The 21,095-nt window shown below is 53.8% G+C and overlaps 1 protein-coding gene across 1 annotated transcript; it reads right to left on the reverse strand.

The window, feature by feature from the left end:
• Positions 1 to 5,646: 5,646 nt before the first annotated feature.
• IRX2 (iroquois homeobox 2) lies at positions 5,647 to 10,303 on the reverse strand. The gene is made up of 4 exons (XM_063087327.1): positions 10,064 to 10,303; positions 8,487 to 8,892; positions 7,494 to 8,210; positions 5,647 to 6,756 (listed from the first exon to the last, which is right to left on the reverse strand). The coding sequence occupies exons 1-4, from the start codon at positions 10,301 to 10,303 to the stop codon at positions 6,704 to 6,706; spliced, it is 1,416 nt and encodes a 471-aa protein (XP_062943397.1). The 3' UTR covers positions 5,647 to 6,703.
• Between the last annotated feature and the right edge of the window lie 10,792 nt (positions 10,304 to 21,095).

A 21,095-nucleotide genomic window follows, 5' to 3' on the forward strand; every position in this document is an offset into this window, starting at 1 on the left:
GGAGGTGCAGGGCGACCGCGGGGACCACGCACCGTCCCCCCACGGCGCGCTGCGGGGCGGCTTTCCGCGCTGAGCCGGCCTCGGCCCTCCCAGGTCTTTGGGCACCCGATGGGCCGCCCCCGCTCCCGGGCAGCCCACTTGTTCCCCACCTAACCTGGTAACTCACTTCCCAAGGTCAAGCACCCGCCCCCAGCCCCACTGTCCTGGAGCGGGAGGTGGGGTCCTGGGACAGCGGGCACCGGGACCCGCGCCCGCGCTGGGCGGACACGCAGCGCCTTCCCCGCCCCAGGCCAGGCCGGCCCTCGCGGCTGGGATCAGCGGGGCCTAGAACCAGGGTCCTCCCCCCAGCCCGCCTTTCCCCTGCAAGAAGACGTCGGGGGTTAATCCGTTCGCTCTGGCCTTTCTCTCGTTTTTTGGAGGGAAGAGGCAAGGACTGGGGCACTGGTAGGCCTAAGACCTGCGGCTGCGTGCGCGGGCCCAAGCCCACAACGTTGATCAGCTTTAGGAATTCCAGCTGCGCTCTGTTTGCTGGGCATTTTCCCTTTTCCTCCGGAATCATTACTTATTTACTTATGGCAGGAAAAAAAAAAAAAAAAAAAAAAAAAAAACATCGTGCCACTGGTGGAACGGAGGCGAGGAGGACGTTTCTGAGAACCGATAGAGTGAATGTGAGTGTTTTCCCTTAAAGGTCACCAAAAGGGGGGGGAGGGGTCGTGTCAGATCAGCTGTTCTCTGAATTCATTACTCAAGAGCATTAACTAATTGCCAGATCAGAGCAATGAAAAAAACAAATATTCTTAAAATAACTGAAGGTAATTATAACCCTTTTGTTGACACTAATGATTAATAATTGATCAGGAGTTACACACAATAAATTGTCAATTTATCTCCCCACAGAAATGGGAGAGTGTGCGTGCCATTGTCTGGTGTCTTCCCTCTGGGCAACTTCTGTGAAGACTCTGGGTTTGGAGGCAGCCCCAACCCTCAGCCAACTTTTTAAGAATATGAGACAATTTGTTTTCAGCTCCATATAGAACAAAGTAAGATTGGGACACCTTATTAAAAAAGACTTTTCCTTATTACCTGGGGGACAGATCTAGACAAACAGAAAACATTCTTCCTTTTTCCTTTTACCTGGGATTGCAAAAGAACAGATGACGGATATTTCATAACTCATTCCTTTTTTTTTTTTATTGTATTGCTAGTACAGTCCTCCTAAACAATGTCTTAAATTTTTATCTTTCTTAGAAAGAGAGAGAACACTCTGCCCTCACTGTAGGGAACACAAGCCTATTATCTGCTCGGAGACTGGAGAGGACAGAGGTGTCAGCTGAGATGACATCCCTCTGTTTGCAGAGGATGCAAGGGAAGGATAGAACGAAGCATACAAGTGGGGTGTCTGTGCCCTAAAACTAGGGTTAGAAGTCTTTTCTATTTTATCTACCAGTGGCCCAGATTCATAGCGTTCTCGCCAAAGCAGAGGGGAGGGTAGCTAGTAAACGCTTGCATTATGGCCAATAGAAAGCAATTTTCAGCAACTGGAAAATTATATTGTCATAGATTACTTCTTATAATTAGCCTTTAAAATATCTGTAGGGATTTGTCACTTGCACAAAGGTTTGAAAATACATCAAAGGGACATGTCCCCCTTGCGATTTGTAGAAATCCAAATGCTGTTAATCATAATATCCACATATCACAGACTATTGTGTATTGTTCCCAAGATCACCTCTTGCGTTAACACATTTTAAAAATATTTAAAATGCTTTTTTTTTGTAAAAAGCGATTCAAAAACATAGTTAATGAATCTATTTATATCTTTAATTTGGGGGTGAAGTGAATATTTTCCTTGGGATTTTAAATGCACCCGGCAACTAAAAAATAAATAAATAAATATATGGTGATAATCGCTGTATGCTGTTACTTGGAGGAAACTTTCTAATAATTCAGAGTGTTATTTAAATTTAGAAAGGTCTGCCTCTGACTAGACTATAAATTGGTTTGAAGTGATTTTTTTTTTTTTTCCAAGCCGATGTCTGTTTAATTGGGCTCTGACAGTGGTAGGTTAGTGTATTCATTCTGCAGTCTTAAAAACGAAAAGGTCCGCTTTACTTTTAGCCTCTTTAATAAATATTTGAATACAGTTGTAAATGACCCTAAATCGCGCAGAGATTTTGCAGGGTGGCCGTTTCCTCCGGTTTTTTTTTTTTTTTTTTTTTTTTTTTTTTGCAGTGGTGCACCTCCGCGAGTCTGCAGATATCTGATAAGCACATGCACTGAAGACAGCCTGGTGAAGAACGCGCCCCCCAGCCTCCCGGACACTCTCCCACCTCCAGAACGAGCACAGGCGGCGGCCCGCGAGGGGGTGCGGGAGAGGGGCACCCCACGATTGCAGGCAGCGATGAGCCCAGGCCCAGGGCTGCCCCCCAGCCGCTCACTCCCGTCCCCTTCCTCCCCCTGTGCTCCCCGCCCCGCCTGCCTCGCAGCAGACAAAGGTGGATGAAGTTCTTTTCAAGTTTCAAAGGCAGTCGCTGGGCAGCTTTGCAGAAACAATAACTCTTTTATTGGGAACAAATGTTGACATTTGACGGGCGCGGGAGGCAGCGCCTGCGCCGGCCACCGGCAAGAGCCCCCAGCGCTCTCGGCAGCGCCCGGCCCCCAGGACCCACCTGCGATTAAAGCGCGAATTCCGATCAATCAGCTCCGATGAAGCCCCGAGCCGCGGAGGGCAGAGGGGCAGCGGCGGCCCGAGCTCGCGGGCGCCGGGCCGGGGAGCCGAGCGCGCCCAGGCCTGCCCCGGCCGCAGCGGCAAGAACAGCGCCCCGAAGCCCCTGTGCGCCGAGCTCCGGCTGCTCTGTTTGGCCGACACGTCCCTGACCTCCGCCAGCAACTGCAAACGTGTACACTGGCCGGCTCGTCATTTCGGATGAACGAGTTTTAAAGCAAAAATAAAACTCAGACCCCATTTTCTCCTTTCCTATTGAAGGATCTCATTTTTCTTCCTTCATTTTTCCCAGTGAACTGCACGAAGAGCTCATAAATCACTCCACATTTCTCTAAAAAGATCCCTCTAAACACCTGCAGGTTTTATCTTCTTAGTGTACGCTTAAAAATCAAGTTCTCCAGAAAGAAATTCAGGTCAGGAGGCAAGGTGGGTAAGTTATGGAAATCTTTGATAATTTGTTGGGCATATAAACATCAAAGAAGCTTCCTTAGCCTCCGCTAATCTCCTGAGCTGCTTTGAGTTTTCACCATTTGAAAACTGCATGTTGTCCCAGAGAATGTGGGTCTGAGGGACGTGTGTGTGTGTGCGCGTGTGCGTGTGTGTGTGTGCGTGTGTGTGTGTGCGTGTGTGTGTGTGTGCGTGCGTGCGTGCATGTGTGTGTGTGTGTGTGTGTGTGTGTGTGTGTGTCGCATGTCCCGGTAAAACAATCTTCCCTGTTCCAAAGGGAGGCAGCCTTTACTCAGGCTTCAATCTCTGATCATATGCACAAAGATCAGTTTTTGCTTGCGTGTTCTACTCTCACATTCCACACTTCTTTAAGAGACATATTGCCTTAAATGTTGTACCTGCATTAGATTGTAAGGTCTTTCAGTGTTTACTTTGTTAAATATTGTGAACTTGCATACGTTTCACTGGTCTTCAAAATACTCAAGGTTCGCTTTTACATACAACAGAGATAGTGCCATGTACATTTTGTTCCCTGCTGATTTAGGAAATGTGGCTAATATTTATAAAAGTACATTACTTAACACCCTCATATTGCAATCTAAAATGCTCTTGAAGGGGAAAATCATTACCTTTATGGAAATTCTATGAAGATTTTTTTGTCTAAAAGCAAAAGAAGCAAACACAGTCAAAGCTCAGCTTTACTTCCCCAGACCGCTCATGTGTTTGCTTCCAGACACTGCCAGAGTGGCAAGGCTTCCCAAGTGAAAAATCTTCCCTCTTGCCAGTAGATAGCTCAGCTCAATCAGTAGATTTCCATATCTATTACTAAGGGAGGCAGAAAAGAGAGAAAAACAGTTCTCCACCCCAGAGAGTGACTTTCTGTCTGACCTCCAAATGCGCATGTATTTAAAACCAATAAAATGCATAAGAAGTAATAGAAAACCGAAAGCTTGATCTGCTTCTCTTCTCCGCAGTGAAACCACGATTGCTCCTCCCCATTGGCATGGCCCTGTGTCCAGTTAACAGTCCCCTGGCTTTGCCTCAAGTGTCTAAGATTACTTTCAAATACCCTTTCTAACAAGACCCCAGCAAGAGGCCACTAATTTCTATGGCACAAAAAGCCACTGGAGAGAGATCCGTTTGTCAATATCAACTGGTCCAGCAATTTCCCATCCTCAGACACATCGGCCTATCGGAGCTGGCAGATGTTTAGACAAGATTTTATAAATTGTTCAATATCAGCCCGTAATGAACCCCAACTGACCATTCCAAAGCAGCTAAAAGCATTGGAGACCTCCCCCGCTGGGATCCAATAATGCTCTCATGCTGCAACATTATTAATCATGGAATAAAATAGATGAACCTCTTGAAAAATAAGTGTATGATTGATTAAAGGGCAATCTAAGAAGCTATTATTCTTGTTTTATAACCGTAAGTTATATTCACTCAATTTATCTTTGGAGAGGAAATAAATGATTGTTCATTTCTTCTCTGAAATTATATTATGTGGATATCCATATAATTTTGTCGAAATTAAAGTGACAGTATGCTGCTTTTATGATACTAATCAAAGGGAATATGTTACTTGACTACAAATTTTAGACTTGTCCTATAATTAGAAAGTGAGTAACACAATAAAGAGGCAATAGTCTAAGGTTGTTTAAACTTTTCTTCTCCCCCAGGGTAAGGGTGAGAGCCACTGAAAGGAAACTAAATCCCTTTGCCCAGATCCTTACCTTGAGTTTAGTGTGAGTTATATGAAAAGGACAGTTAAGAAATCATTCAATAAATCTAAATAATCTATGACAATTTGGATAATTCAGGCTTTATAAAACCAATTATTTCCATCAGTAATTTACTGTAACTCTCCATTGTCAATACTATTACAATTTTCCAGTACCGTTTACTGAGGTTCAATAAGCCAGAATGAGAAATAAATATAAAATGCGTAGGGGTGTCAGACCATTTTATTTTGCCGAGTTTTTAAAATTTACACTAACAGGTAATTTGCATATATTCAGAGCACAAAAATCTTAATTTTCTTGCAATACATTTCTATATAAATAATCTTGAACCATATGTATCTCTCTACTGTGCACTTCTGTTCCACTGTCTTTTTTAATGAGTGTGAGAAAGAGGAGTTTACTTCACACAGCTTTTTGTTAAAAAGGTGAGGTCAGATCACCTAAAGGTTACATCACGAGGGCTCCATACCCAAATCACTCTTCTAGGAAAAATGAGCCCCAAACACCATATTATTGTAGACTAGTCTGTTTTTATTTACAATTTAAGATATAAATTAGTAAAGAATTGGTGTTGAACAACCAACAAAGATTGTATAACCAGCAATGTTCAAATAAAAACCAGGCAGAATTTATTTACAAAAGTTTAGATTCCATTGCAATACAACTTGCATAAATTACTAGAAGCTTTATATCATTATAAAAATAAATATCAAATTTGTTTCCACTTCTGAAGTACTCAAGTTCTTCAATCACGTTTTATTTCTACTGTGTACATCTTTTACAAATAAATTTTACAGTAAATCCTATCACACCTATAGAATATATACCGTGGCAATGAAGTGATCAATTCAAGATATCCTGAGAAAAAACAGATTGTTTTCAAAAGTCACACATACATCAAGGAAGCTATCACTATGCCAACAAATTCACATATGTCCAACAACAGTCTGTTCCAGTCCTTAGTCTGTGGGTTGACAGTGCTGTGTGGGTCCTTCTCTTTTACAGTGGCACGAGATGTGGTCCGGATTTAGAAATCTGTTTTTGTATCTGTGTATTTATGAGCTTGGGAAGGGAGAATGGCCTGCTGAGTTTTTTATTTATTTATTTATTTTCCAAAGCAATTGTGACACCTACCTGTGGACCAAGGAAAAAACCAAATCATCCCAAATCCTTCATTTCTACACCAACACCATCACACTATAAAAATGAGTCCATCTGAAATGGTTCTGCCTCTTTCCCATCTTCAAGATCTGCGATTAAGAATTTTGCCTAGTTGTAAAGTAACGTACTTTTGAGATTCTGCTGTGAGCCAAAGCTGCAGGGTCCTGTCTAGTCCATTTGGATGGGGGGCGCGGGGGAGGGGGGCGTGATGAAAGTCTAGGGCTTCTTGTGTTACTCTGCAAACATCATCTATAAAGGTTTTTGATATCCGAAGTTTCAGGATATGGCAGCAAATGTCTACTACATATCTACCGTGGTAAAAATGGTTCTACATCGCATGCAAACGCCCAGATTTTAACAATCTATTTTTTTCAAAGCAAAAACAACAGTAGCAGTATAATATGTATGTTTCACTTAAAGGAGTAATTCTCCAAAGCAGAACTTGAGTGAAAAAGAGGAAATCTATAAAACAGAAATACTCTCCCCTCTAAAAGAAAAAAAACCAGAGAAGACTGCGATACTCTATCGTCCAGCGCATGACAAGCAGCAAGAAAAACGCATCAAGCGCCGGGAGCCGGTCGGGAAGCACGGGTGCCACTTACTTGCGCTGCTGGGCTCGGCCCTTCTATAGATAGGGCTGGACGCCCCCGCCAACCACGGTGCAGCCCTCGCCGGCATCTGTCAGGAGAGGGGGCAGTTGGTCAGCACCCGACCCCACAGCCGGCGGGCTCCGCAGGCAGCCCCGCACCCACGCAGACGGCACACGGCCCAGAAGCGCGTCTCCACCGCCCCTCTCCGAGACAAATTCTGGCTGTGTTCCCCAGGTCTCGGTTTTCTGTCCCTTGAGCTGCTTTTTCAGGTAGCCTGAATTATGAGCGACAGAGGCCATGCTCGTATAGAAAAGGAGAGCGAAGGGGGGAAAGGTTCTCATGTTCTATCTGAAGCAATAAGGCCTCTGAGGGTAACTGAGAGCGTTTTGTGTCCTTCCAGCCAAAGGCGGAAGGAGGATTCAGCTGAGAGGCCACTTAACCAACAAAACACGCCGCCGGAGCTTAAACTCAGTCAGCGGGAGACGGGCTGTGATTTGCATTCGGTGGCGATTGGTGTTTGCCAAAACTAAAACAGTCACGATGATGATAACGCTAGTAAAAGTCATGGCGAATTAAATAAAAAGTAAAATCAAAGCGGGGTCGGTCTAACCTGCCCGCTGGGCAACCCCTCGGCCCCCGTCTGCTCCTCCTAGCTCCGGGTCAAACGAGTGGCTCCTCTGTCCTTTTGCTTTACTCCCGTCCCTGGCGCGGGTTTGCCGTGCCAGCTCTCCTGGGTCTCCCCAGCCCCTTCCCCGGCTTTCTCGGAAGCTCTAACTAGCAAGAGGCGCGGTGGCTGTCCCTCCCAGAGCCCCGCGGGCCGCCTACCTTTCTTGGGATCGTAGCCGCCGCCGGGGGGCCGGTAGTGGGGCTCGAGCGGGTGCGCCCCCGCCTTGCCCGCGTCGCTGGCCGCTTTGGGCGCCGCGTGCAGCGCGTCGCCGGGGGCGGCGGCCGCCGAGTTGTACCGCAGGAGTCCCTGGCCCTGCAGCGCCGCGTTCAAGTTCCCGTAGTTTGTGTAGTTGCCGTAGAAGGGCGACGTGTAGTAGAGGTGGCGGCCGAGCAGCGGCGAGGCGGGGTAGGGCGAGCCGCCCGGCGGGGCCCCCGCGGAGGCAGGCGCGGCGGCCGCGGGCAGCCCCTGCGGCCCGCAGCCCGGGCCCAGGCTCGGCTGCTTGAGGTCCGACGTGGCGATCTCGGCCAGCGACCACAGCTTGGGCTTGTTGGCGGGCGGCGGCCCACCTGGCGACGTCCGGCTGCCCAGGGGTGTCTTGCCGCCGCCGCCGCCACCGCGGGGCGCGGCCTCGGGCGGGGGGCTCAGCAGAGGCGCCTCCACGCCGGTGAGCGGCGACGAGGTCACAGGCTTGGGTGGCGCCAGGCCCCGCTCGGCCTCCTCCTCATCGTCTTCGTCGTCCTCCAGGTCATCGTACTTGTCCTTGCATTCTGAGCCCGATTCACACAGGGGGTCCCCGGCGCGGCACGGCAGCTTCTCTCCGTCCGACTCGGCCGAGCACGAGTGGTCCGTGAGCGAGTCGACGTGCAGGCTGATCCCTGCGGGGGCGCAGGCACGGTCGGTGGCCCGCGGGGACAGCGCGGGGACAGCGCGGGCACCCGGAGCCCCATCCGCCCTCCCAGAGCGATCCCCGACCTTGCCCAACCCCGGCCACGTGTCACGGGGAGCCTGACCTCCCAGGGACGCGCCCCGAGGAACCCCCTGGCCAAATCCCTCGGGCCCGGCGCGATGCCTGGCGGCTGGGCCCTGAGCTCTGCGCCCCGCCTGGGAAGAACGCTCCCGGAGGAGACCTCGCGCCGCCGCTGCCCGCTCACCTTCGTCCTCCGCCGAGGTCTCGGTGCCCTCCGGGGCCTTGTCGGGACTCTCGGCCTTGCTCCTCGCCGCGTCCCCGTCGTCTTCGTCCTCATCCTCGCTTTTGTTTCTCGGGGCCCACGTCACCTTGTTCTCCTTCTTGAGGCGCCGGCGCGCGTTGGCGAACCAGGTGGAGACCTGCGTGAGCGTCATCTTGGTGATGATGGCCAGCATGATCTTCTCGCCCTTGGTGGGGTAGGGGTTCTTGCGGTGCTCGTTGAGCCAGGCCTTGAGCGTGGCCGTGGCGTCCCTCGTGGCGTTCTTGCGGTACGCGGGGTCGTTGAGCTGGTACGGGTAGGCCGCGCTGCCATACGGGTGGTAGCTGATGGCGCCCGTCATCCCGGTCGTGTGAGCGTCGTAGGGCGCGCCCTGGAACCGACAAGAGCCCGTGAGTGGGGCGCGCGGGGACGCACAGGCGTCCACCCGGAGAGACCCCTCGGCCCGCCCACGGCCGCCCTTCCCACTGTGGGTCTCCCGGGCTTGAGCCGCGGCTCCCGCAGCCAAAGAGCAGGAAAGACGCGGCGGGCGATTCGAAGCCGGCTGCTGCTCAAAAGTACTGTCGTTTCATTCTCACACTCGTGAGCTAGTTTACTTTGTAAAATTACCCATTTCCCCTCACCCGAGCCGCGCACACGCAGGCCCGCAGGTAGTTTCCTGACATCTAAATTTCTCTGGATGCTTCCAGCGCTGCCGCCGCCCCCTGCCCCCTGCCCCGCCCTCATATGGTTAAAAAAACACCCCAGAGCCCCCACTCGGCGTTCACGGCTCCGAAGCTCAGCAAATCCAATTTGCAACTCAGAAGCCAGTCCCGTTTCGAATTCTTCAAATACGTGCTAATTAGCATTTTAATTCTTCCTTTAACGTTTAAATTCGAGATTTAGCAGCCTTCTCCGAGGCCTGCCTTGGAATTCCGCCCAGGGCGGGCAGCGGCGACCCCCACCCCACCCCCGTCATGGCCAGAAGCTGCAAAGAAGCGCGCTCGCCACGGCCCAGGCCCAGCTGCGGAGCCGCCCGGCGAGCGGCCGACGCCGGGTCTCGGGAGCAGGAGCCGCTCTGGGCACGCAGGACTCTGAGGGCACTGAGCCGGTCACCCGAAAGCACGGTCGGCCGCACAGATGAAGGCCGAGACCGGGGCGCGTCAGCCGGATGCTCCGCTCGCTGCTCCGACTCGGTGACCCCCGCCGCCCCCAACACCCGCGAGCAAATGGGGAGCGCCCGGCGGCCGCCCCGGAGGCCGCAGCGGTCGCGACCCTCGCGCCGCACGCCAACGCGGCGAGCCCCCGGCCCTCTCCGGACCCCTCGCCGGGCTGCGTGGCGTGAGCCAGGGACAACCCACGACAGATTCTGGCCCCGGCGGAGTCGCACTTCACAGGCTCTTAGAGAAAAAGATCCCGGGACCCGAGGGGAAGTGGCTCGCGGCACGGGTCCCGGCGCAGGCTCAGGGACGTCCCCGCCGCCCGCGCCGCCTACCGCCCGGGTCCCCTGCTCCGGAGCCGCCGCCCGCGCCACGCTCCCCGCGCCCCCGCCCGCGCGCGGTTACCATGTAGGACGGGAAGCCGGCCGCGGCGTCGGCCGAGTACTGCAGCGGGCTGCCGAAGCCGGTGGCCGCCTGCGCCGTGAAGGCCGCCGAGCCCGGGTACGGGCTGAACGCCGAGCCCGACGCCGAGCGCGCCAGCTCCTCGCTGCGCGGCGCCGCCAGCGCCGACGCGCCGTAGGCCGGGCACGAGTAGAGCGCCAGCGAGCCGGGCGCCTGGTACAGGTAGCCCTGCGGGTAGGACATGGTGGGCGCGGGGCCCGCGTCACGCCGAGCAGCGGGCAGGGAGCGCGGCGCCCTCCATCCACGCCCGGCCGGCCCGGGGGAACGGCGGGGCGGCGGCGGCGGCGGCGGCGCGGAGCCGGTGGGCGCAGCCGCGCGCCAGGCCGGCGGTCGGGTTTTGGGGGAGTCTGGAGCCGGGAGTGAGGAGTTGAGGAAGGAGCGCTCGAGTTTCCGAGGGACATTGGAACGCCGAGCTGTCCGTCACGAGCTCATCTGCATATTCGGGGGCCCGCCCCGCCCCTGCTCCGCCCGCTCCCGCCGCCAGGCCGCGGCCGGGGGAGGGGCGGGGAGCTGGAGGGCGGGAGGGAGCGAGGGAGGGAGGCGGGCGGGCGAGCGGGAGGGACGCGCCGGCTTTTGTGGCGCAGCCGCCGCTCCGGCAGCTCCGGCCCCAGCCCGCGGCCCGCGGGGCCCTGCAGCCTGGCCCAGCCGAGAGGCGCGCAGGGGCGTGCGCCGCCTGCCACTCACTCGCACGGACTCTCAGCCGCCCGGCCCCACCCCGCCCCATTCCGCCGGTGCCCACCCCCGGCTCGGCCCGCACGGACTGAGCAGTGGCCGCCCGCAGTCGGGCGAGGCCAGGTCCACTCGGACGCACGGCCACGGCCGCTCCTTTCCAACCCGAAGCGTCCAGTCTAGGTGACCGCCCGCCGGACCCCAGTGTCCAGGCCGGGAGCTGCGGGGAGATGAGGGTGGTGGTGGCACTCGCAACCTGGGTCCTCCCTGGGGTGGCGTGCGCGGCCTCACTTCCACCTTCCTCCGTCTGCTCTGCCTCGCGGCCTGAGGCTCCCCGCGTGGCATCGCGTCTGGTCGCCTGCCCCTCGCTGCCCACGCCGCCGAGCATGGACCCGGATCCGGGGCGCCTCGGCTCCGAACTGCCAGGAGGGCCCTGAGGTGAGCTTTCTGCACCTGAACCTGTGGAGACCCCGAGCTTCTGGGTGTCAGGACTTCTCACTGTTGGGGACGCCTCTCGGCGTGTTAGTACGTGCCGCCAGCGCTTCGCCTGGGAAGGTGCCACCCCCCAAAAGAGTTTTATTTTTATCTCAATAAGTTGACTCTTTCGGATTTGTGTTGACAAAACACTCAACACTCGGGAGGATGACTGTTACCGCACAAACCGCCTCTGGCACGACACTAAGCCTCGCTGCCACCTCGGGAAGGGACACGTGGGCAGCAGGCTGGTGGCACGGGCGCAGTCTGCATGACAGGCAGCTCAGGTAACGTGCGGCTCGGGAGGTGCCTCTGGGGACTGTCCTCCCCTCCCCACTTGCACACTCCTCCACCCCTCCGCCTCCTGGGGCCGGCGGGAGAGGGCGTCTGGTGACCAGGCCGAAGGGTCACCAATGGGTGGCGCTCAGGGGGCTCGAAGAGGGCGAGGCGTGTGCTGGCCCGGGTGGGGGCGCCCGCCCAACAGGTGCCTCTTCCTTGCTCGGAGCCGTCTCGGGTGGCCGCGGTGCAGGCGTAGAGCGCTGTGGGCTCGGGCGGAGGGCAGAGCTCAGGCCCGCAGCTCCCTCGCGGTGTGGCCTCGGTCATGTCAGGACGCTGCGCGCCTCCGCGGCCTCTCCTTCCCGCGCGGCTGCGGCGCCAAGAGCGCCGGGCTCCGGCTGCCGGTCTGCCTAGGCGCAGTAGGAACGTTCATGGCAGTCAAGCTGTGTTTGTTTTTCCCCAGGTCCCAGGGAACCGGCTGCGAACTGCAGTGCTGCAGTATCAGGCCTGACAAGGACACCTTCTGGGCGGGCAGTCCGGTCACTGTCGGTAGGTGCGGTCGGGACCCGCTACCCCACCCCACCAGCTCCCTCACCCCTCACCCAGCAGCAGAGCACCACCCCTTCGCCCACACTGCTCGCTCCAGCTCGTCCTGCAGACCACACCCACACATCCCCCTACCTGTCACCTGAACACACCCCCCCGCCACAACCGCCTGTCCCCTGCGCACGCACACACCCCTTCCCACACTCGGGGCTATGCGAAGGCCCGGCAGGGGGGTTTCAACAACGCTGCGACCACAGGTGGGACATCCTAATTCAGCGCAGGGCAAATATTGTCAATCAATGATTATGGAGTTGAAAGGGAGAGAAGTGAAAAGAAGTGAAGAGAGAGCAGAGACAGCGTGCCATTTGCCAGGACCGGTGACATTGTTGGTGTTCGCGGGAGGGAATCCTCCGGGAAGAGGCCGCAGATGAGATGCGCACACGCCGGGTGACACACGCACAGCGGCAGATCGGACGGCGGCCTTTCGGGTTCGCTTCCCATCAGATCCGCTGAAGTGAAAACATCGGGTGTCATTTTGATCAGCAGAGATGGCTGGCCTCCAGGATCCCCATTTCCGAGGACCTCTTCCTGCAGCGGTTTCAGGAGCATCTGGGGCTCGCCCACCCTCCTCCTCTCTTGACCCCCCGCACCCCTCCACACCCCGCACCTGAGCTCTGCCGGGGCAGAGGAGGAAACAGTGGCTTATGACAGAAGCATCCCCAGTCTGCAGCAGGCGCGTGTGCTGTGTCTGCAGTCGATGCTGACATCCCTTAAACAGATAACCAGACAAAGGCACGTGGCTGTGGAGGTGTCCCTCGCCCAGGGTCCCCTCCGGACCGCCGCCTGCCCTTCCCCGCTCCAGCTCAGTGCTGCTCACTTCGAAGACTGGCCCCGTCCCTTCCTGTGTGCGTTTCCCCCCAAGCAATTAGACTCCTGCACTGAAATCTAAATTTTCCATCCTGCTGCCTGTTACTAATAAAAACCGTCTACCTTGCACTATTAAACAGTCGAATTGTACTACATGCCGTTTTTATTGGTAGTGACTGTAGCAAATTAAAATGCCTAGGCAGGGACATTAAAACTTACGCTCTTCATTGTGATTGGGATATATAAGCTCCGTTGCGCTTTAAAGCTCCCTGATTTTTAAAGAATCACTTTTCTTTTTTCTTAGGTTAAAGTTGGCTTTGTCTAAATAAATTTTTTTAAAAAATCAATAAAAACCAGGCTGCAAGTGTCGAGGCTCGGCGCGGTGTCTCCGCTAGGCTGCTCCGAGGGTGGCTGGGATGCGCTTGAAGTACGTCGCGGGTCCCAGCGGCTAGCGGGGGCCGGGCGGGAGCCGAGGGTCGCGTCCGGGCCTCGCAGCTGCCCCTCCTGGAGAGTAGGGCCTTGGGAGTTTTGCTCAAGGACGAGAAGGGGTGCTGGGCTCGTGGAGGCGCCCGGCTGTGCCCGGGCACTTGCTTCTGTGGCTGTCCAGCTGCCACCCTAGCTGGAAAGAAGCAGCTCGTGCAGCCACGCGGGGAAGCCCACAGAAGAGCCTGGGGAGCGCGATCCCCCGGCAGTGAGCAGTTTCAGGTGGACTGGGTCCGCCTCCCGCTCCTCCTGGTCCCTGCCGTGGCAGCCGCATTTAGGAGTCGGAGTGGAAGTGCGCGTGTCAGCGAGCAGAGCGGGCTTTCCTGCGCGGAGCGGGGCCGGACACTCGGGCTTGGGCTCCGGGGTCTTCGGGAAGGCGTCTGGCTGGGCAGGCCCGGGCGCGAGGCACACACGGTCGCGTCCTGGGGCTCTTCGGGCCGCGGAGGAGGCGCAGGAGGCGACACGGGCCCGAAGTCACGCGGGCGAGCGGCGAGGGGGCGCTATGGCCCGCGCCTGCCAGCGTCGGCTCCGGCGGCGGTGGCTCTGGCGCTGTCCCGGCGCCACCGACGGGCGGCGGACGCCCCTGCGCCTGGCGCGACCTGTCTCTCCCACGTCGGCTTAATTCGGGAGGCGGGAAAACAGTATCAGGTCACTTCAATAGGACCCGAGCCCCCCATGACTACCTCTTATTCCGTTTCATGACTCTCGCTTTCAGTGGAGTTTTTAGGAGTTTGGTGAAAAAATCGCTACCATTTGGGGTGTGTAATTTGGGGGGTCGAATACGATTAAACGTACACAGTTTGCATGGTTTCCCTTTAGTGGAGTATTTGAAATGTGAGCAGTTTCGACGTGAGAAGTCACGTTTCTGGTGGGTCACAGTGAAGGACCCCTCCAGCTCCGGAGCCTCCGGGCTTGTATCTGGACGGACAGACAGAGGGAAAGAGAAAGGGGGTGGGGAGGGGGCTTTGCAGTTAGTTTCCTTTCTTTGTGTTATTTTTTAGACAAATACATCTTTATAAATTGTACACAATTGAAGTCAAATTGCGTACCTGCCGAACTTCGTCCACAGCACTAAGCACGCCACGTCTGACCGATTTGGGGATGCCCCGTGGTCCCGGCTCTGCAATGCGCCTCCGGTGCCAGCCGGTGCCCGCAGAGCAGGCGCTGGAGCAGCCCCGCCAGGCTGAGCGCGGCCCGGCCGCTGCCGTCCCCAAGCAGTGAGCGGGGCCCAGCTCCGGGGCGAGGCCTGCGCGATCCCGCACCGAAGGGGACCCGGAGTGGCTGCTACCGGAGGCGAGGGTGCTCTGGGCGCCTGGGTGCCAGGGCCGAATGCGCACTTTTCTTTTCTTTTTTTCAAAGCATTCCAAGTACCGCGTGTTCGGTTGACCAGGTGTCTTCACTGAGCTGTCTTCTCTGTACGTCCGAATTACCGCGCATTCTCCTGGCTGCTAACACAGGTGCCCGCCTCCGACGTGCTTCCCGAACTCTCTCTCCCGCGCATCCCGCAGCCTCCCTGCCCGGGCGCCTCCTCCTTCGGCCCCTCGCTCGTTCCCTCCGCTCCCTTCGCCCCGCACCCCCGCCAGTTCGCCCATCTCCCTGCCCAGGTCCGCAGCCCCCGCGGCGAGGCGTCCGTGCGTCCCACCGGCGGGGCGAGGGGAGCCGGGGACAGCCGCGAGAGGCAGGACGGGGGACAGCCCTCGGAAGTGGACAGGCCTGAGCTCCTTTGAGGAATCGGGGACCGTTTCTGGCTCAGCGAAAACGTGACCGCCTTAGTTCTTCCTCAGGCGACTGTGTGAAGATGACACGTGTGACTGTCCTCGGCCGTCCCCTTCACACGCACGGTTTGTTAGGCCTTTCAAGTGTCCCTGGAAGACAGTCTTTGGAAGGACCTCGGCCCGTCCGGCAGGGGCTCGGGCCCCTGCATGCCTCCGTTTACCCACCAGACTCTCCGAGTGCTGCCGCGGTGGGCAGGGCTGGGCGCGCGCCCAGAAGCCTGCGGGCACCGCAGGGCCCACTGCGTCCCGTGCGAGCAGGCAGGACTCCGGGCTGGCAGGAAGACGCTGGAGGAGAGGGAAGCTTTCCTCGGCTTCTTTTACAGTGACTTCATCATACAAGCGAGGCCCTGAAGAGCGTTTGTCTCGGGCCGCATTTAGTGTCATTTCGCCCCCCAAACGGCTCGCCCGCCGCGCCCAGCATTGGCTTGGTGGCACGTGGTGGCACACACTAACCCCTCTCCTCCCTAACTCTCCCGCACACTCTCACACAGCCGGAATGGCACAGGCAGGGGAAGGGGAGGATATTTTTTTTCTTTTTAAACTTAACAGAGGATGCAGAAATAAAACGTGGATGACCTCGATTGCGTGAAAAGTAACGAAACGTGTGTTCAGTTGGACAGAACATAAACCACTGACAGGGACCGAGGAGAAGATGTTAGCAGCACGTATAAGTGACAAGGACTGCTGTACAGAATCAGGAAGAATTCTGTCGGTAGGTGAAGAGGAGGCACCCGGTGGAAAGTAGGTCAGGGCTATGCACAGACCCTCCCCACAGAGGACAAGCCAAAGAGGCCCCGGGTCACTAGCGAGGGGAAGATCCCACACACAGAGGCCACTTCACACCCACCGGATGACGCCCGGCAAGGCCCAGGCTGTGCAGGCAGGAGCCCTCACTGCTGTGCCAATGTAAATTGCTACAGGCACGTGAGGGAGGCATTTGGCAACATGTGAGAGAGGAGGAGGTTCAGGCTGCTACTCACCCAGCGATCCTTTGCCTCACTGACCACTGCAGAGGAAACACCACGTAGGTGCTCAGGACAGGAGGGCTAGGCCGCCCTGGGGACGGTGTTTGCAGCACAGCGAGACTGGAGACCTCCTAAAGCGTGAGCACCGAGGCCTGGTTAAAGGATTAGTGGCGCCTTCATGGACCGGGATGCTCCCAGGGGTGCGAGTGAGTGAGGTCATCCACCTGTAGCAACTGCATAAGTGCTGGTGGTGTAAAGTTGGGGTGCGGGTGGATGTGCAAAGTGGGTGCTGATGGCGGAATTAAAAAACCCAGATTTTATGGCACGGGGCAGGGGAGGGGCTTCAACCACAACTTAGGAAGGAAAGTCTCCATTTCAGCCTCCAAATACCCTTGAAGAGGGGGAATAGGAATGGGGGACTTCAGCTCTATATTTTATTTCTGGAAATATATCTGAAGCAAATGTTACAAAATGTGAATGGTTATTAACTTGGAATGATGGTTACATGGGACTGTATTAATGTGTCCTTTTCAGTTGTGTGAAATATTTTATGTTTTAAAAATCAAAATTAAAAGTAAGTACTAGCCTTTAAAAGAAGGGTCATAGCACTGAAGTACAATGGGCTCCTGGCCGTGAGGTACGTAATTTTTTTAGAACACTCACCTTCTTAAACATTTTTATTTGTCATCTCTCTTCTCTTCTTTCCATTCCCCCATCCTTAAAAAAATAAAAGATGTTTTGGATGTGCAGTTGAACCTTTAAGCTGATTGCCATTTGTGTATAAGTCTTTGTGCCATTGTCCAAAACATGGCAGGGAGACAGGCATCCTGGCAGGATGCTGCCCACGACCCCTGCACCTTCCACCTGCCACCTCCCTTTGCGGGAAGGCAGGGCCTGGCTATGCCCTGCTCAGGGCATGCACGCAGGGGGGCTCTCTCAAGGTGGCTGCACACGGGTCACTGCACACCTCTATGTGGAGCACATGCTTTTGCATGTAATTCTGCATTCCCTTTATATCACAGTGAACATGTTTTTGAACATTCAGGTAAAGAAGAGAGAGAGGGGTTGTGGGGAGACAGAAAGAGGGGGGAAGGCTCAGGAGAAGTGCAAGTGCAGCATGGAAAGGAGAAGAGAGGAGAGGCACAGGGAGGAGGGCTGGTTCCCTGCTCAGCTGGCTGCCCGGCTCCCGGCAGGCCTCCACCCTGAATGCCTCCTCTCGCACCCACAGGAGAAGTAGGCCCTAGTGACCCCTAAACTTCTTCCAGACACAACCCAGTCTGCCCTGTTCTGTTCTCTTCACTGCAGCCAGAAGGATCTGGATCTTTGCAAATGCAAATCTGCTTAAAGCCCTCGCACAATGGGAGAGGCCTCAGGGCCAGGCCTCCATCAGTGGTTACAAGGTCTCTACAAGGTCTCTGGATTTTATTCTACTCTTTGACCAGTTCACATCTGGGTAGGGAGGAGGGTGCTGTTTCCTGGGCACTGACACAGCCCAGGCCCAGAGCCCGTCAGAGCCTGCTTTCCTGCAGCCTTGGTGTTGCCACCCCTTGCTCTCTCCAGTGGCTCCCTGGCCACTTGCCCAGCCTCCCACATCAGACTTCTCCAGGTTGCTTCACCTGCAAGTCGCTTTGCCCAGGGTTCTCATTTACTCTTCCTCTTGGAGGTCAGCACAGGCTGCCAGCAGCCTCCTTGAGGCCTGTGGCAGCTGCCACCATAGCTGTGGTTTCATGGTGTGATGGTTCCCCAACCTCAGTCCCAGCCCCTGACTCTATGCCTGGTTGGTCTAGCGTTGTTGGCATTAAACAAACATTGATTAAACGAGTGTATGCATAAATGAATGGTCACCACTTTTGGTTTTTCAATTTTACATCTAAAAAGCACAGTAGAGTGTTAAAGAGGAGAAAGAAAAATGATGGGGACTTGTGCTTACAAACCCCCAACTCCCAGCCCCACTGGGGGGCTTCTCTATTCCTGATCCTGGTGGACCACACCCAATGTAACCAATCGTGTCTCCTCAGTACAAAGCAGGATTGATTTTGGATGTTCAATTTTATGGCTCCATAGATAGTACATTTAAAATAAAATTTAGTTTTAAAAATAAATTCCTGAGTTAGAAATCAGCTCCAAAACTTGTGTTCCATGAGGAAAGTGAGGATGCATTTTTATTTTTTCATCCCAAATGACCTGCATGGTTCCCAGCACATAGCAGGTGCTTAATGCAGTTAGCTGAGTGAATGAATGGATGCATGTTGACATTTGGGAAAAAGGAAACTTTAACAAAGTAAACTGAACTTAGATGATAGGTTTAGTAAAAAAATTCAGAGTGGGAAAGAGTTATAAATATCGAATTTAAAAATCAAATCAGATCCCAGCAATGTTTTTGTGGACATACACAAGCTTATTCTAAAATTTATATGAGAAGGTATGGGCCTTACAGTACCTAAAACAATTTTGAAAAAGAGGAATAAAGTAGGAGTAATCAGTCTACCCAATTTCAAGACATTATGTGGCTATCAGAAACCAAGAGAGTGTGGCTGGTGGAGGGATAAGCACAGATCAATGTGACAGAACAGAGGACCCAGAAGTGCACCCACACAAATAGGCCTGATTTCTGTTTTCAAAAAGGTGCAAAAGCAATTCAATGGAAAAAAGTTAGCCTTTCAGCAAATGGAGCTGCAGCAAGTGGACAACCATCAAGAAAAAAAAAAAAAATATATATATGTATATATATATCTCAATCTAAGCCTCACACTTGATATAAAAATTAACTGCAAATGGATCAAAGACTTAAATTACAAACTACAAAATTTTAAAAATAGAACATTTTTAAAACCTAGGTCTAAGCAAAGAATTCTTAGATACCAAAAGCACAATCAATGAATGTGAAATTTTGATTAACTGGACTTCCTCCAAATTTAAAACTTTTGCTCTGTGAAAGACCCTGTTAAGAGAGAAAAAAAAAAAAAAAAAAAAAGATATGTTGTGGATTGAGAGAAAATATTTGCAAACCAGAGATCTGAAAAAGGACCAGTATTTAGAAAAACACTCAAAACTCAACAGTAAACCCAAAACACAATCCAATAAGAATTTCAGGAAAAGCCATGAAAACACATTTCACTGAAGAGAATATACAGATGGTAAAAAAAAACACGAAAAGAGATGTTGAACATCTTTAACCACCAAAGAAAAGCGAATTAAAACCACAGTGAGATATTCACATCTATCAGAATGGCCAAAATAAAAATAGTGACATTACCCAATGCTGATGAGAATGCAGGAAACAGGTCATTTGTACATTGCTGGTGGGAACACAAAATGGCACAATCACCCTGGAAAACCATTTCTCACAAAATTAAAGATGCCATTTCCATATGAGCTAGCTACTGCATTCTTGGACATTGATCCCAGAGACACAGAAACTCACGTTCACATAAGACTTGTGTGCCAATGTCATAGCAGCTTTACTGATAATAGACTGAAATCAGTCCAGAGGTCCTCCAGTGGGAGAATGGTTAAACACACTGTTACACATACCGTAGGCTGCCGCTCAGCAGTAAGGAGCAATGGCTACTGACACACACAGCAACGTGGATGACCCTCAAGAGAGTTACACTGATCAAAAAAGCCAATCCCAAAAGGTTTCATACTGTTACGGTTCTACTTACAGGACACTTTTGAAATGATGAAATTTTAGAAATGAAGAACAGTTTGGTAGTTGCTGGGGTGGGGAGAAGGCAGGAGAGCTGGGGTCAGCAAGAGGAAGGGGGTGCCTTTGTGGGGGGCACCAGGAGGGGCTTGTTGAGTGGAGAGGTACAGGGTCTTGGCTGCGCTGAAGACACGGACCTACACGTGTGATGAGACTGTATAAACACACACACACACACACACACACACACACACACGAGTGCCAGTAAAGCTGGTGAAGTCTGCAACAGGTTTTCCTGGGCAGTGAGAAGGCGAGGACCTCCCTGGGAGTGAGCAAGTTCTCTGATTCTCATGGGTGGTGGCTGGTGGCGACGTGAGTGTCCCTGCTGTGATGCTGTACTATAGGTTTCTAAAATGCTATCATCAGGGGACACTGGGCAAGGGGCATGTGAGACCTCTTACAGATGCATGTGGGTCTACAATCATCTCAATAAGGATTCCAATTGAAGAAAGTAAAGAAACACAAAATAAATGAATGTTTGTCAAAAGTGAGACTTTCAGAAGATGGACATTCAGGGAGACAGGTGACAGAGTTAAAAGCATGGAACTTGGGGCCGGCCCCGTGGCTCACTCGGGAGAGTGCGGCGCTGGGAGCACAGTGGCGCTCCCACTGCGGGTTCGGGTCCTGTATAGGACTGGCCGGTGGGCTCACTGGCTGAGCGTGGTGCGGGCGACACCCAGCCAAGGGTTACGTTCCCCTTACCGGTTGCAAAAAGGACAAAATAAATAAATAAATAAATAAATAAATAAAAAAGCATGGAACTTGGTTATGGGAAGATGGGTGTATTGTAGGGAGGGAAGAATCGTAGGTCAGGCTGGCCCAAGGAGGGCAGGAGAAGGGCACCGAGGGGCCAACAGGGCAGATCAGGCTGGACAGGAAAGGCACGGCCAGTGCAGGGTGTTGAGTCGAATGCTATGGAGAAGAGCCGTGGAAGGGCTTTCAGCAGGGAGTGAACTGATTCGACTTACTTTTTAAAAGCAGATTTGTTGAAATATGAGCGTTTTTTACATAACAGAAAAGTATTCGATTCCACAGTGTTTGGTACATTTAGAGTTGCACGACGCTGCTGCAGTCTAGCAAGAACGTTTCCTCTCCCGGCACGAAGCCTGTCCCTTTGGTGCTCTTTTGCACGTGGCTGCTTCCACTGGGCAGCCTGCTTCAAGTTCCCTTTGCCGCAGCATCATTCACAGTAGCAGAGTGGACAGGTCCCCATG

Source organism: Cynocephalus volans, chromosome 2 (genome assembly GCF_027409185.1).
Source record: "Cynocephalus volans isolate mCynVol1 chromosome 2, mCynVol1.pri, whole genome shotgun sequence".
NCBI classification, from domain to species: domain Eukaryota; kingdom Metazoa; phylum Chordata; class Mammalia; order Dermoptera; family Cynocephalidae; genus Cynocephalus; species Cynocephalus volans.

What these genes read in the sequence shown, in the direction of transcription:
- IRX2 (XM_063087327.1), bottom strand. Translation starts at nt 10,303, where the DNA reads ATGTCCTACCCGCAGGGCTACCTGTACCAGGCGCCCGGCTCGCTGGCG. An exon ending in CCGGCTTCCCGTCCTACATG is followed by an intron (nt 8,893 to 10,063) that starts GTAACCGCGCGC and finishes TGTCGGTTCCAG; the next exon opens with GGCGCGCCCTACGACGCTCA. An exon ending in CGGCTACGATCCCAAGAAAG is followed by an intron (nt 6,757 to 7,493) that starts GTAGGCGGCCCG and finishes CTCTCCTGACAG; the next exon opens with ATGCCGGCGAGGGCTGCACC.